This window comes from Lithobates pipiens, unplaced genomic scaffold, assembly GCF_037356315.1.
Source record: "Lithobates pipiens isolate NorthernLeopardFrog02 unplaced genomic scaffold, aLitPip1_a1.2 Scaffold_18, whole genome shotgun sequence".
In the NCBI taxonomy this organism is placed as follows: domain Eukaryota; kingdom Metazoa; phylum Chordata; class Amphibia; order Anura; family Ranidae; genus Lithobates; species Lithobates pipiens.
The window spans coordinates 192,988,750-193,005,354 of NW_027507758.1; the positions used below are offsets into that span (position 1 = coordinate 192,988,750).

A 16,605-nucleotide genomic window follows, 5' to 3' on the forward strand; every position below is an offset into this window, starting at 1 on the left:
CTCACCCAAGGAATGTCCCACCCCAATTTCTTTTGCTCTGTCCATGTTTAAACGATCCCTGAAATGTCATATGGTGAGGGAAGCCTACCCAACTTCCTAACTAAAACCAAACTTTAACCTTCTCAACTCATCCTCTCACAATTACTACCTTTTGTATCACTTGACCCTCTCCTTTTAGATTGTAAGCTCTCACGAGCAGGTCCTTCCTAACAGTCTTGTCTTGCATTGTATTGTAACTGTACAGTCTCCCTTTATTTAGTAAAGTACTGCACAAACTGTTGGTGCTATATAAACAGCATATAAATGCTGTTGGTTGCCTAGACAGCACTGTCACGTGGGAGCAAAGGGGGCCTCTAAATCCATTGTAAAATTCAAGTTGGGACACAGGGTTTCCTCCATTGATCTAGAGTATATGGATAAACAGAGCTGTAGGGGTATGAAAGGAGTCATTCAGTATGTTCAGCTGGGGATGCCCCCCTGTAAACCCTACAATAAAAGAGAACACATTTACTTCACAGTGGGGAAAACTTTTTTTTTTTTTTTTTTTTAATTGTTCCTATGGAACATTTAAATCTACTTTCATGTTTTCGTGTTTCATCATGGTTGACATCAGGGGCGTTAACCCTGACGATTGGCATCCCTGGTTTGCCCTTTAGGAGGGCAGTTTATGGTCATGCTTGATGGGTCTGCACTGATAATTGATGCTCTGATTATCAGCACAGACCCACCCCCCCCCCCCCCCCCGTCCCCCGTCAGGAGAGCCGCTTATCTGCTCTCCTCTACTCATGTCTTGTCAGCGCAGATAGAGGAAAAGGGAATAACTGGTACTTCCTGGTTACGATGTAATCAGCTATGTTTGGACACCGCTGATCACATGGTAAAGAGCCTACATCACCTACATCATAGGAGAGATGGTATGTCAGAGGGACACAACTCCCGATCGCTGCCGCACGAGCAGCTTATTTTGCTGGATGCCATATGATGCCCAGTCAGGATGATGAAACCACCGCCTGGCCGTCATTTTGCTATAGGCCAGGCGGGATGTAGGTAAATGCGTTTATACAAATACTCCTGTTTAGAATTCTTTAGCCATTTGCCCAGTGTAAGTGATTCAACACTATCAATTCCACATTCATGTTTGAATATAACCTGTTGACCTGTATCACCTACAGAATGGGCAGTTTTAGGTACTGTAGTTTGTAGCCATTTCATGGGCTCACACAATTTTAATGCATGACATATTTGGCATCTATTTTACATTAGACTCTCTTACTGAAAAGATGATTTTAATAAACAGTTGCACCAGTATTGAGTGACATAAAAAATTGCAATTACCAAAATGTTATTCTCTCTGTTTTCTGAAAATATACAGCACATAATGTTTTGGGGATTTTAAGTAATCTTTAGGTCTAAAATGTGCATTTTTTTTACATTAAACGCAAAAAAAAAAAAAAAGTGCCAGAAACCTAAAATATTTTACATATAAATAAAAATAGAGCACTGCTCATAAGCTTAAGAGATGTTATGTATTTTTATATTTTATTTTTGTTCTTTATTACACAGAATGGCTGCTCTTTGAGGTTATTAAATCCCCAGGCCTTCTCTGTCACAGTATGGAATGTCTTGTCCATCCTCCAGGAGCTCTTTGGAAGCATGGTTGGGGCAAACACGTATGTACTTTTTATATGTTTGGGGCAGACTGAATTGTGGCTGTTTGATTGAATCTTGGGTCTCATTAATCTGATTAAAAAAATCAACCACTCATTTTGACTTATTCAGGCTCAGCTATAGAGGGATTTAGACACTGCTTATGAGTTGTCAAAGTTGCAGCTTGATCACAAAGCCTCTGATCAAAAGTCTACAAATACAAAAAATACATTAAGTATTATGGTATTAATAATGAATATTAACCCTAATGCTGCCTCCTGGCAGCAGTGACAGCTCAGTGTCCTGGGGGCACACAGTGACTGCACTCTTGGCACACAACCTCAAGCGACCATATATGTTTGGTGGCTGGGTGTTAGTGTTAAAGCCAACTATTTTTTTTTTTTTTTGCTACAGCCTATATGTTATGCATGGTCAGCTAAAGATTAATACAGCATTTTTAGTGTGTTTAAAAATCTTTATCATAGTTCAAAATACTTAGAAAATGTTTTTCTAAGTATTTCATTTGTGTCAGCCAGTGCATGCACACGTGTGTACGGGGGGGAGACTGACTATTGTTCTTTAGTGTTAGAGTAAAAGCAAACATCCCTGGGCACCCTTCAGACGTGGGGTCAGCAACCTGTAGATTGAGACTAGGTGACTGGTAGAACGTGGTCTCGGCTTGCTGACCCGCTATCCCAGAGCATCAAACGACGTGTAATGCAGAGGGACTACTTGTAAAGTTGGAGCTGTAGTAGGGAGTGCATAAGCTGATGATTGCGACACGGTAGTATGGCAATTAGAGGTTTAAATCAGGTGTGAGGCGACACTGTGCCCAGCGATCTTTGACTTCTCCCATGTTGTTCAGGGAGATCTCCACCTGTTTAGGGTTGCCTATCCCTGCTTTAGACGTTCCAAGAATGGAGCTGGCCACTGGCTCTTGTAGATGTTAGTTATGCAGCCTTGCTTGGTGCAGATTTGCATTGCTGAGTCTGTGATCTACTAGGACCCCCAGATCATTTTCCTTGATTCCCCCAGGGGTTCTCCCTCTAGCGAGTAACTTACATATACACTTCATATTTTTAGCCGCCAAGGGCATTTCTTTTACATTTTTCAATATTAAATCCCATCTACCACCCAACTGCCCACCCCTCTATATTAAGTTCTAATATAAATTATAAACCGGTTAACCACTTAATATAGGTAATATAAGGCATTCCATTTAAAGTAAGCTTTTACCAGTATTGTGCATTATATTTAACCACTTCAGCACCTGATGGATTTACCCCCTTAATGACCAGGCCATTTGTTGTGACGCAACATTGCATTAATTTAACCGACAATTGCGCGGACGTGCGCTGCTGTATCCAAATAAAATTGATGTCCTTTTTTCCCCACAAATAGAGCTTTTATTTGGTGGTACTTGCTCACCTATATATATATATATTTATACTTTTTGCTATAATACATATCCAAGAAAAACATTTAAAAAAACTAACTAATTTTTTCATCAGTTTAGGCCAATATGTATTCTACATATTTTTGATTAAAAAAAATCCCAATAAGCGTATATTGATTGGTTTGCGCTAAAGTTATAGTCTCTACAAAATACGGGAAAGATTTAGGGACTTTTTTTTTTATTTGTTTTTAACTGGTAATGGCAGGGATCAGCACTACTTTTATTTTATTTTTACAGGACTGTGACATTGTGACAGAAAAATCTGACCCTAAGTGACACTTTGGTGACCAGTGACACAGATGCAGTGGTCAGTGCTATAAAAATGCACTGATTACTGTCTAAATGGCACTGGCAGGGAAGGGATTAACACTAGGGGTGATCAAAAGGTTAAGTGTTCCCTAGGGAGGTGCTTTCTAACTTTCGGGAGGACGGACTGACGGGGAGTAGAGAGAGATTGCTGTTCCTGATCTCTCCTCTCTCCTCCCCCCCCCTCCCCCGGGGATCTACCTTGTTTACAAAGGCAGAACCCCGTTCTGCCTCTGTGCGGAGGGATCGAGGGTGGCTGGCTGACATCACGGGCACTCGCGCCCATTATCTATTACACAAAATGCCGTACAGTGGTTAAACAGATCTGGTTCCAGGACATAGCTATGGAGTAACCCCAGTAAGTAAAAACTTCACAGAAATGATAGTCCTATAAAATAAGTGCTCCTTTTAAAGCACACAAGCTGTTCAACAGGAGCACCTATCTGAGTATAACCAGTGTTTATAATATTATGTAAAATAATACCAGTAATGGCTACAAAAATAATCACACACAAATATTTATAAAATGCACACAAACTACCTATATACTAAGAACATTGTAACAAATGCAAACAAAAACCACAAACTAACATAATATAAAGACAATAAAGTTCTGGCATTACAAAAAAGGTGAAAAAGGACTGGCAAAATAATTAAATCCCGGAGAGTCTATTCCTATATTATAATTCAACAAGGTACCCAGGGCATCAACAGAATATTTTCCCACAGATCATAGCATGTAACTACTTTGTCAGGAGATAATTTTGCTAGTGGCATAAGATGCTATTTAAAGGTAGTGTGCAGTTACTGTATGCACATGCCAAACGAGTAACAAAATGGTGTGCTGGAAGTTGTCTCAAAACTGGAAGTTCCATGCTTTCCACACTGGAACACAAAATGGAGAAGGCATGGACTATAAATATGCCAGTTTGCTATAGGCTGTGCTTTTCTCTCTCGTCACCCAGCTGCTGGAGTTGGCTGTCCAGTCATGAGCCCCTCTACACATGCTGTAAAACGTTCCATAAAATGTAAGGGGGCTGGAGGTAGGATCTCACTGGGGAAGGAGCAGTCTGTGTCCAAGAGGAGTGATGTCACTGGGGAAGGAACAGAGAGATCTTTCCCAGTGGGATCCTACCTCCAGCCCCCCTTATTGGAACACCCAAAAGGGGACAGTATGCGACCGGTCTAAACCACGTAGCATGTTCACCAATGCCAGGAGCCTGGCAAGCATTATGGGAGAACTAAAGATACTGTTCTACGAGGAGAATTTTGTCGTCGTAATGGGGGATTTTAATTATCCAGACATAGACTGGGCAAAAGGTACCGCGTGCATTTGTCTAAGTTTGCCAGTTCCTAAATGTCTTGCAGGACAATTTCATGGGTCAGATGGTAGACACACCAACTAGGAACAAAGCGTTACATGGAGGAGAGATGGGTTTGCTTTAAAAGCAAATTAAATACGGCCACAACATACAGGGATATACAAATTTAATACTGACATATCACACACATAGATTGAACTCTATGGACTTGTCTTTTTTTTTTTCAACCTCACCTAGTAAATAAGGGCATGAGCCAGTGCATCCCATTGGGAAATACATTTAAAAGAACAAACAAAAGTCATGGATGGCTTAAATCCAATATAAAAATGCATATAAAAGCAAAGCCTTCAAAAATACACGGCTGAGGGATCATCATCAGCATTCAGACTTTACAAGGAATGCAACAAGAAATGTAAGGGTGCAATTGGGGCGGCTAAGATAGAACACGAAAGACACATAGCGGAGGAGGGCAAAAGAAATCCCAAGAAATTCTTTAAGTATATAAACAGTAAAAAAGGACAGACCATATTTGCCCATAAAGAATGAGGAAGGAAATCTGGTTACAAAGGATGGGAAAATGGCAAAGGTATTGAATTTATTCTTCCCATCAGTCTTTGAGGGAATCGGGGGTCTTCAGTAATCAAAACTGCTGTTTATCCTCATGTCACATCACAGGAAGCACCCTCATGGCTAACAGGACAGAATTAGAGATAGACTTGGAAAACTTAACATTAATAAATCACCGGGATCAGATGGCTTGCACCCGAGGGTCCTCGGGGTACTCAGTCAAGTAATTGCTAGACCATTGTTCCTAATTTTTACTGACTGGAATGGTACCAGCTGATTGGAGAAAAGCCAATGTAGTACCAATATTTAAAAAAGGGGCAAAATGCATCACTGGGAATTAGACAAGGTAGCATAACATCTATAGTATGCAAGCTCTTGGAGGGGATGATAAGGGACTATATACAAGATTTTAGTAATGAAAACGGTAACATTAGCAGTAATCAGCATGGATTCATGAAGAATCGTTCTTGCTAAACCAATCTATTAAACTTCTATGAGGAAGTGAGCTGCCATCTAGATAAAGGAAGGGCCGTAGACGTGGTGTATCTGGGTTTTGCAAAAGCATTTGACACAGTTCCCCCATAAACGTTTATTGTACAAAGTAAGGTCCGTTGGCATGGACCATTGGGTGAGTACATGGATTGAAAGCTGGCTATAAGGGCGAGTTCAGAGGGTGGTGATAAATGGGGAGTACTTGGAATGGTCAGGGGTGGAAAGTGGGGTCCCCCAGGGTTCTGTGCTGGGGCCAATCTTGTTTAATTTGTTCATAAACTACCTGGAGGATGGGATAAACCATCTGTGTTTGCAGAGGATGCTAAGCTAAGCAGGCCACTAACTTCTCCGCAGGATGTGGAAACCTTGCAAGAAGATCTTAACAAATTAATGGGGTGGGCAACTACATGGAAAATGAGGTTTAATGTGGAAAAATGCATTTGGGTGGCAAAAATATGAATGCAATCTACTCACTAGGGGGAGAACCTCTGGGGGAATCGAGGATGGAAAAAGACCTGGGGGTCCTAGTAGATGATAGGCTCAGCAAGCTGCTTCTAACAAAGCAAACAGAATATTGGTACGCATTAAAAATGGGATTAACTCAAGAGACAAAGTGATAATTCTCCCACTCTACAGGACTCCGATCTAGCCCCACCTGGAGTATGCTGTCAAGTTCTGGGTACCAGTTCTCAGTAAGGTTGTGCTGGAAATGGAGTGAGTACAGAGAGGGGCAACAAAGCTAATAAAGGGACTGGAGGATATTAGTTTTGAAGAAAGGTTGCGAGCACTGAACTTATTCTCTCTGGAGAAGAGACGCTTAAGAGGGGATATGATTTCAATTTACATATGTCATACTGGTGACCCCACTATAGGGATAAAACCTTTCCGCGAAAGGGATTTTAAGACACATGGCCACGCATTAAAATTAGGAGAAAAGAAGTTTAACCTCGAACTGTGTAGAGGGTTCTTTACTGTAAGAGCGGCAAGGATGTGGAATCCCCTTCCACAGGTGGTGATTTTAGCGGGGAGCATCAATAGTTTCAACAAACTATTAGATACACACCTGAACGACCACTGCATACAGGGATATACAATTTTTAATACTGACATATCACACACATAGGTTGGACTTGTAATGTAATTATGGCCGACATTCACAAATTTTTAAAGACTCGGTATCGGTCAGAAACTTGCTGACACTGGTCTCCCCCTGCCGCAGCGACCATCTTTTGTGGGTTTCCACTATGTCGTCATCATCGGCCTGGGTAGAAGAAGCCAGGACTCCAAAGGTTTGCAGTATACTGCAGGCCCAGTGCGCAGACGCCTGCAAACATTCTGACTTCTTCTACCCATTTAGGGTAAAGGCCACTGCCTCCCCTCGCCTTGGACAATACACGCCACGGAACGGCAGAACTAAACCAGAGAGGACATGCCAGCCAACCACAGCAGGGCCAGGGTGGCAACCAGCCACACACCTGCAGAAGGGTGGCAGCCAGCCAGCCACCCACCTGCAACAGGGTGCCAGCCACCCACCTACAGCAGGGTCTACCGTGCCGACAGTTTTAACCCTTATCTATAAACTCTCTTTCAAATTTCAATGCAGATGGATGCAGAGAGAAAGTGTGGCCTGGGACTATTTCTCATGTTAACCATCCCCAGGAAAAGCAGCAGTGTGCAACACATGCACAAACAATGTGAGCATGGGATCAGCAACTGCAAAAAAACTAAAATACGTCAAATTTTTGGGCGCATCTAAGAGTTCACTGTGTTGAATTATATAATGCAGCACAGAGAAAACAAACTGAATCACAAAGTGAGACCTCACTATGCCAGACAACAATAAAAGATATATTTCAGAAAAAAAAATCTAAGTGGCTAAATTCGGATGCAAAATCCCAACTGCTTGACAAAGCACTCACAGAGATGATGGTTAGTTAGTGATAACCAGCCATTTACAATAGTGTCTGACTCTGGATTTAAGCGGTTGATGTCCATAGCTGAGCCAAGGTCCCATGTGTGAGAGTGCTGAAGATGCTAACATAGTTAGTTGAATAAAGACACCAGTCCATCCAGTTCAAAATGAGTGCGTGTCGGTACATTTCTACAATTGTTCCTATCCCTGTGCATTGTATTTCACTAAGATATTCCTCTATTATATATTATTTATTTTAAAGTACCCATATAGCACTGGCAATTTACGCAGTGCTCCACACACATACATCGCACACTCACATCGGTCTCTACCCTCAAGGAGCCCACAATCCAAGGTCCCCAACTCGCATTCATATACTAGGGCCAATTTTGGACAGAAGTCAATTAACCTCATGTGGAGGATTCTTCTGAATCTGTATCAATAATTAGCCTGGATGATAAACTTCATCCCTATTTGAAGGAACTAGTAATTGACATAAGTGGTGATCCTCTTCAGTGGTGGAAAGAAAATGAGGCACGTTACAAAAGACTTGCCTCTCATGCTAGAAAATACCTCTGTTCTCCTCCTTCTGCTGTACCAAATGAGCGTGTTTTTAGTGAAGTGGCAGCAATATATGAAAAGAACAGAAGCCGTTTAACAGGTGAACATGCCGAAATGTTATGCTTTCTGCGCTTTAATATTGTTATACTTAACTGGGAGTATTGGAGAAAGTGTGGTGTCTAGTTTTTATACTGCGTTCGTGATTTAAATAAAATTTTATATCGGTGCATTGCATTTTATAGGTATGCCATTTTCTATGTTTTGGGAAGCCGTTTAAGTTATTATTTTCAAACCCTATTTTTCCCAGTTTACTTTTCAGCCTTGTTTACACCATGGTGCAGACAGGGATGTCAGTTTTTCTGCACGCATTCTGCAAGAGCACAAAAAAAGATGGTTCTCTACTTTTCTCTGTGTGCCCTGATAACACCACAACATACAGATTTTTTTCAGCGTAGAAATGTGCAACGTGTATGCAGTTTTCAGCACAGGGAAATAGAAACTGACATGACATCAACATTGGTGTGAATATATGGCACATAACTAACGTGCATTGAAAACTGATGTCAGCGTGCATAAAAACTGGCTTAACCGCGCATGAAAACTGATGTGAAACCGATGTCTCTGCATGTGAAATCTGTGTGGTTTTCTCATCCGTTTTCATACAGGTATGGTGTGAAGAATGCACCCTTAATTTTTAAAATTTTATTAAACATGAACATGTTCAGTTTGTACGAGATTTGTGTAGAAATTTGTGTTGATTTTTCAAAACTTTATATGTACAGAATATCGGCACCTGATATCGGCTATCATTTTGAAAGGCGGCCGAAAAATCGGTATCGCCCCTGAAAAAAGCAATATCAGTTGACCCCTAATTTGCACAGTTGCAAAGTAAACATAGAACTTGTAAAATATATGGAGTAGGATAGTATTGACACACACATTTTTTCTTAAATATAATAGTAAACTTGGTATTTCATACTTCGTTCACATTGGTTTTAACAAACTAAATTCAGGGGCGAACCTAATAGGATTTTGGCCTAGGGATACCTGTCCATTTTTATATCTTAAAAGCAGGATTTTTAAAGCTTCCTTCACTCCTGTGAAATTCGATTTTGCCTGCATCTCTAAATGCGCATATATGTGCTTTTCAAAGAACAACTTCTGTATGGGGATTATTTACGAAAGGCAAATCCACTTTGCACTGAAAGCGCACTTGGAAGTGCAGTCGTTCTAAATCTAAGGGGTAGATCTGAAATGATTGGAAGCTCTGCTGATTTTATGATCCAATCATGTGCAATAACCCCGTATGTCTTTCATATTGTTACTTTACAGTATATTCATGTGTAATATTCAAAAGTGTAATACACAAAGTTACAAATTTATATTTCTTGATATGACAGTTTGAATTTTCTTATTTCTTGGTCCAGGTATCTGACCCCTCCTGCCACTCAGGGTTTTGCACCACATTATGACGACATTGAAGCCTTTATAGTTCAGGTTGAAGGCAAGAAGCACTGGAGAGTCTACAGTCCTAGGTTAGTGTTTCTGTGTGCAGCAAGATTATCCTGGTAATATATTGTTAGTATTTACTTGATTCTTGTTATTTTTTTTAACTGTGTGTGTGTGTGTGTGTGTGTGTGTGTGTGTGTGTGTGTGTGTGTGTGTGTGTGTGTGTATATATATATGTATGTATGTATGTATGTATGTATGTAGCAGCCATAACCCATTGCAGGGTGGCCTTGACTGAATGGGCTTACTGGTTACCTTCTTTTGGCCTGCTCCTTCACGTCTAGGGGTTCCCAGGGTTGATACCCAATGACTTGTACACCGGCACAGATGAATTCGCTTTAAAAAGGTTTATTTTGCAGTAGAACTTTCACAAACACAGTCTCTTAGGGAACAGAGGGCATAGGTGAAGAACTCGGGCACCTTGAACTGCAGGTTTAACAAAGTCTCTATTTCCACCCAGAGAGTAGCCACTCGCAGCTGGGTACTTCAAGGCTGAACAGATCTCTAGCCAGAGATCATGGCAGTCAGCATGTTGACTCAAAACTTGAACAATCAACCGAGGGTGAACAGGAATCTTTTTCCACCGTACCTAGAACGTTTTCCGCTTCCTCAATGGTACTGAAAAAGTGTGAATTCGTCAATGTCCTTCCCAACTCAGTAACCAGGCACTTCACGGGATGCCATTGGCCAGCCCTCCTCCGAAGAGTCCTCCCTCGGTCACTTCCACGAGCTGTGGTGTCCCTCCAAGCCAAGAGCACACCCGGACACTTTGAATCCTCCCTCAGTTACTGCGCCTCGGACCATCCAGTTCCGAGACTCTGGAACAGACGGATTCCTACCCCAGACCGGGCAGGTCTATCAGGGGCCACTGACAGAAACATGTTGCGGGGTGTCAAACACCCGTGACCGGGACCCCTCACTGGGCTATCCCGGTCCTGGAACCAGAACAGACCACACGGGTCTCTCGAACAACTGCGGAACCCCGAACACGTGACCCACACCTGCTTAAGTACCCCCTCCCAGACTCCTCAGCAGGCCCCGGCACTCCCCGCTGATTGGCTCCCAAGAGGGCCGATACCCAAACATCCAACCAGACTTGGTTCTGGCCTGTCATGTGCACCTCACCATTCACATGACCAGGCAGAACTTTTAAACATAGCCTGGCCAGACTGGTGTTAAGGCCCACCTACAATAATTAACCCTCAAAACCTTTGCTGTCCTGAGACCAAAAACTAAATTTACAATGCGTGGGACATTTGATCCCAAATGTCACCCGCTACATATATAATATACTTCAAATCTATGGGTATGCTTTGTAAAAGGGCTGTGCTGGAAGAACAGTTTTATATTCGCATTATTATCTGATAATGAGCATCAGCAATGGTGTATTAATGGAGGTGCGTTTGTGGTCTGCTCCGACAAGCTGCTACAGCACCCCCAGGGGCAGTTGCTAATGCTGACCCATATACGTCCACACCTAAAAAGTTATATGGACTATCTCAGTACTTGATAATGGATGAATGATTGATACTAAAAATACATTTAATACAGACAGAAAATGTACAAAAATTTTTTTTTAGAAAATTGTATACACCACAATTAACAAGCTACTGACAGGTTCCCCCCTAGAGTTTGTTGAAGAGGGGTATACATAATTTCCTCTACCGCTGTCGTGGCAAAGAGCCGCTTCTTCAGGAGGGGTGGTCTGTGGAACAAATAGACCAGGGTCCATCTGTGCTGAGGAATTTTTACTGAGGGTAAAGTCAATCTGTGTTGAGGAGTCTTTTGCTGGGGGTTTGGTCTGTGCTGAAAGTGGGAGAGTGGTGGGGAATCTATCCATAGAGGTTTGGGTTGAGGGTTGGGGGGGGGGGGTGGGGGGTGCGGCATCTGAACTGTGGAGTCTGTGCTGGGGAAAAAGTCACTACTTAGGGGGTCTGTGTTGGAGACTGAGGGTCTTATACTGATTTACTGTTTTTCTTATTTATTTATTTTTTATTCATGTGTATTTTTTCCCAAAAAAGTGCACTTGTAAGACCGCTGCGCAAATACGGTGTGACAGAAAGTATTGCAACAACCGCCATTTTATTCTCTAGGGTGTTAGAAAAAAAATGTATAATGTTTGGAGTTCTAAGTATTTTCTAGCAAAAAAAAACTTTTCTTAATCGTACATCACGGGACACAAAGCCACAGTAATTACTGTATGGGTTATATGGCACCTTCAGGTGATGGACACTGGCACACCCTAAACAGGAAGTTCAATTCCCCCCATGTTGGTTACTACTAAAGATGTGCTGTGCTCCGCTGGAATATTCCTTGCTGGCGCAAGCCATGCAACCGGATCCATTCAAATAATTTTTTCCAGCCTGAATTGAGTGGTACTTGGGCCTCGTGTCCGAAGAAACTAGGTTTTACCTGTAACGCTTCTCTTTTTAAAGAGCTGGACCCCGGGATGCAGTATTTGTGCTTTTACAGGCCCAGGGCTGATAAAAAAGGGGGCCCCAGTCCCTGAAGGTTTTCTAACGGAGTCCACTGTGAAAGTTGAAGATTGGGTCTATTACCACAGAACCCTGCAGCTGGATAAGGTAAGGGAGATTCCTAAGGAATTTTTCTAATTCTTATGGGTATTTCTCCTTTAAGTAAATGTTGTCATGCCTATAGTCACCACCGGGGACTGTCAAGAGCACATACATGTTCCATGCTTGTCAGTCTCGCGCTGTGTATCAAGCTGTGCACGTCCTCCGGCCCAAGTTTCAGGTAAAGCCATGGGAAAGGGGGGTTTTCTTCTAGAAATGTCGCCCCACCGGGATAGCTTTACTCCAGGAAGAGGGAGCATGGCATCAGACAGCGCTATGCCACGTCGCTCCCGCCGCCATTACAGTGGTCCCCTTCGGCGGCTCTCCTCCTCTGCTCCATGCGGTCCGGGCAGGATCGGAGCCCACTCGCGCAGGAGATTGATCTAATTTGTAATGGATGGGGGGGGCAGGGGCGCTGTGGGTGGTCGGAGGAGGGGGTGGGGCTTAGCAGCGTTGGCTCGCTTCAGCATCCACAATGCTGGCTGTATAGCTATAAAATGCACATTTTTTAATGTGCATACAGCTAAAGGAGGGACACAAAGCGGACGGGTGACATGTGAGTATGGGTTACACAGACATTCCCAGGCACATTTACTTAAGCATCAGGCTGAGCTTAATAGCAGCGGCAGTTGCTGGACTATTGCACAGCAATGGGTGCATTTTTTTGGTGGTACCTCTGTGTTTGTGCTCAGCACTATGACCAGAGGAGGTGATTCAAATGCCACAAAGACCAAGGACACAAAGGGGTCGCCCTCAGGTCCTAAGGACCGACCCTCCCTCTGCAACATCATCCCGATCTAAGGAGGCTGGTCAGAGTGAGCCGTCTGGGTCATCATGGGCTGCAATTTCTTCCGACACTTCAGCCCCTGTCTATATAACTTAGCAGGTTTTCTTCTCAGCTGTGAGTGGTTTAGAGGAAAGATTAGCGGCTTTAATCGCATCTTCACAGAGTGAAAGAAAATGCATTAGGTCCCCTTCTACTACCCAGGATCCTCAAAAGGAGGAACTGGGGGAGGGGGAAGATGTATCCCCCTCAGGGGACCTTGAACATGCTGATGATTCCTCTTCCAAGGGATCAAGTGGAGAAGGACCTTTTTCAGCTTCAGATGCTGAGAAGTTGCTGGTGCATTCTCTTACTGAAATTGTCCGCACCACATTTAAGTTACCCTTAATGGAGTCGGCTGAAGAGTCCACTTCTTGTTTCGCAACTTGGTCTCCAGTCCATACATTCACCAGATTCTATTAGGTGAATGTAAGAAGGCATGAGGATATCGCCTTTGGGCGCAGTGTACTGTAGGCAGCAATATAGGTCTTCAGGTCTGATTGCACTCTACTTTTGTTTGTGTCCCCGCCCCTCAGGTGGCATTGCTCTGGGACATCCCATACAGTAATTACTGTGGCTCTGTGTCCGTGATGTACAATAAATTAGGATTTTTATAACAGCTTACCTGTAAAATCCTTTTCTTGGAGTACATCATGGGACACAGAGGTCCATCCCCTCTTTGGTTACACGTGTATTGCTTTGCTACAAAACTGAGGTACTCCCAGGAAGGGGAGGGGTTATATAGGGAATTGAACTTCCTGTTTGGGGTGTGCCAGTGTCCATCACTTGGAAGGTAGTTTTTTTTTTCACTGTGGGCAGGAGTTCTTAGTCGAGGCCGCAGCTTCGGCCTAGTCCGATAGGCCGGACGTCGCAGCCTCTCCTAAAACCTCCTGCCCGAAGCTACTCGGGACCGGCATGGTGTCCATCAAAAAAAAAAAAACTTGTTTCAAATAGTGAATCGAGTTTTTTTTATTAAAAAAATCAGATTTATTTTATTAATTTTTTTTGAGAAAATCGCCCAGCTCTACTTGAAGGTGCCATATACACCATACAGTAATTACTGTGGCTCTGTGTCCTGTGATGTACTCCAAGAAAAGGATTTTACAGGTAAGTGGTTATAAAAATTCTATTTTTTTTAACTTGTAAACAACAAATCTCAGAGGCTCAATCCTTAGGTGGTTAAACGCAGGCTTCCATGTTTTCATATGAACTGCATACATATGTGCTTACCGTATATACTCGAGTATAGGCCGACCCGAATATAAGCCGAGGCCCCCAATTTACCCCCAAAAAACTGGAAAACTTATTGACTCGTGTATAAGCCGAGGGTGAGACATGGCTGTCCATCCCTGTGTGTCCGTCCATCCCTGTGTGTGTGTCCGTCCATCCATCCCTGTGTGTGTGTCCATCCATCCATCCATCCCTGTGTGTGTGTCCGTCCATCCATCCCTGTGTGTGTATCCATCCATCCATCCATCCCTGTGTGTGTGTGTGTATCCATCCATCCATCCATCCATCCCTGTGTGTGTGTGTGTGTGTGTGTGTGTGTGTGTGTATCCATCCATCCATCCATCCCTGTGTGTGTGTGTGTCCATCCATCCATCCATCCATCCATCCCTGTGTGTGTGTCCGTGCAGCCTTGTGTGTGTGTCCCGAGCCTCCTCCGTCCCGAGCCTCCTCCGTCCCGAGCCTCCTCCGTCCCGAGCCTCCTCCGTCCCGAGCCTCCTCCGTCCCGAGCCTCCTCCGTCCCGTGCCTCCTCCGTCCCGTGTCGTGCCGATGGATCGCCGCTCCAGGATCGCCGCTCTTCTCGGCGGCCATTCTACAATTCAAAAGCCGCGCCTCCGCCTGTGATAGGCGGAACACTCAATTTCCCAGCAGCCTGTGTTCCGCCTATCACGGACATCGTCTCATCCTCGTCCGTAGTATGAGAATGAGCGGATGTCCGTGATAGGCGGAACACTGACTGCTGGGAAATTCAGTGTTCCGCCTATCACAGGCGGAGGCGGAGAAGGAGGCGCGGCTTTTGAATTTTAATGTCCGCCGTCTGTCTGCTCGATACGCTGATCGAGCAGTCAGACAGCGGTGACTCGAGTATAAGCCGAGGGGGCACTTTCAGCCTCAAAAAAGAGGCTGAAAATCTCGGCTTATACTCGAGTATATACGGTAATTGCATTAAACTTCATATATTTGGACTTATTTACATTAAATTGTATACATACAGTATCTCACAAAAGTGAGTACACCCTCACATTTTTTAAAATATCATATCTTTTCATGTGACAACACTGAAGACATGGCACTTTGCTACAATGTAAAGTAGTGAGTGTACAGCTTGTATAACTGTAAATTTGCTGTCCCCTCAAATAACTCACCATACGGCCATTAATGTCTAAACAACTGGCGACAAAAGTGAGTATACCCCTAAGTGAAAATGTCCAAATTGGGCCAATTAGCCATTTTTCCTGAACGGTGTCATGTGACTTGTTAGCGTTACAAGGTCTTATGTGTGAATGGGGAGCAGGTTTGTTAAATTTTGTATTGTCACTCTCTCTCAGGCTGCGCATATCATATGCCACACACTGCATCAAATTGGTGTGCATTTGTACCAGAAGGAAGCCTCTTCTAAAGATGATGCACAAGAAAGCCCACAAACAGTTTGCTGACAACAAGCAGACTAAGGACATGGATTACTGGAACCATGTCGTGTGGTCTGATGAGACCAAGATGAACATATTTGGTTCAGATGGTGTCAAGTGTGTTTGGCAGCAACCAGGTGAGGAGTACAAAGACAAGTGTGTCTTGCCTACAGTCAAGCATGGTGTTGAGAGTGTCATAGTCTGGGACTGCATAAGTGCTGCCGGCACTGAGGAGCTACAGTTCACTGAGGGATCCATGAATGCCAACATGTACTGTGACATACTGAAGCTGAGCACGATCTCCCCATCCCCCCCCCCCCCCCCCAATTGCAGTATTCCAACATAATGACCCCAAAGACACTTCCAAGACGACCACTGCCTTGCTAAAGAAGCTGATGGTAAAGGTGATTGACTGGCCAAGCATGTCTCCAGACCTAAACTCTATTGAGCATCTGTGGGGCATCCTCAAAGGGAAGGTGGAGGAGTGCAACATCCACCAGCTCCATGATGTTGTCATGGAGGAGTGGAAGAGGATTCCAGTTGCAACCTGTGAAGCTCTGGTGAACTCCATGCCCAAGAAGGCACTGCTGGAAAATAATGGTAGCCACACAAAATATTGACACTTTGGGCTCTATTTGGACATTTTCACTTAGAGGTGTACTCACTTTTGTTGCCAACAGTTTAGACATTCATAGCTGTGTGTTTGAGTTAATTTTATACACGCTATGCACTCGCTACTATACATTGTAGCAAAGTGTAATTTCTACAGTGTTGTCACATGAAAAAATATTTACAAAAAT

The 16,605-nt window shown here is 43.5% G+C and overlaps 1 protein-coding gene across 1 annotated transcript in view; it reads left to right on the plus strand.

The window, feature by feature from the left end:
* The window catches only part of RIOX1 (ribosomal oxygenase 1), a gene marked incomplete at its 5' end in the record, with an annotated part of 155,567 nt that overhangs the window by 36,354 nt on the left and 102,608 nt on the right, over window positions 1-16,605 (plus strand). The window contains 2 exon segments of the mRNA XM_077486487.1: window positions 1,564-1,670; window positions 9,691-9,798. Of these exon segments, the coding sequence (XP_077342613.1) occupies window positions 1,564-1,670; window positions 9,691-9,798 (215 nt within the window).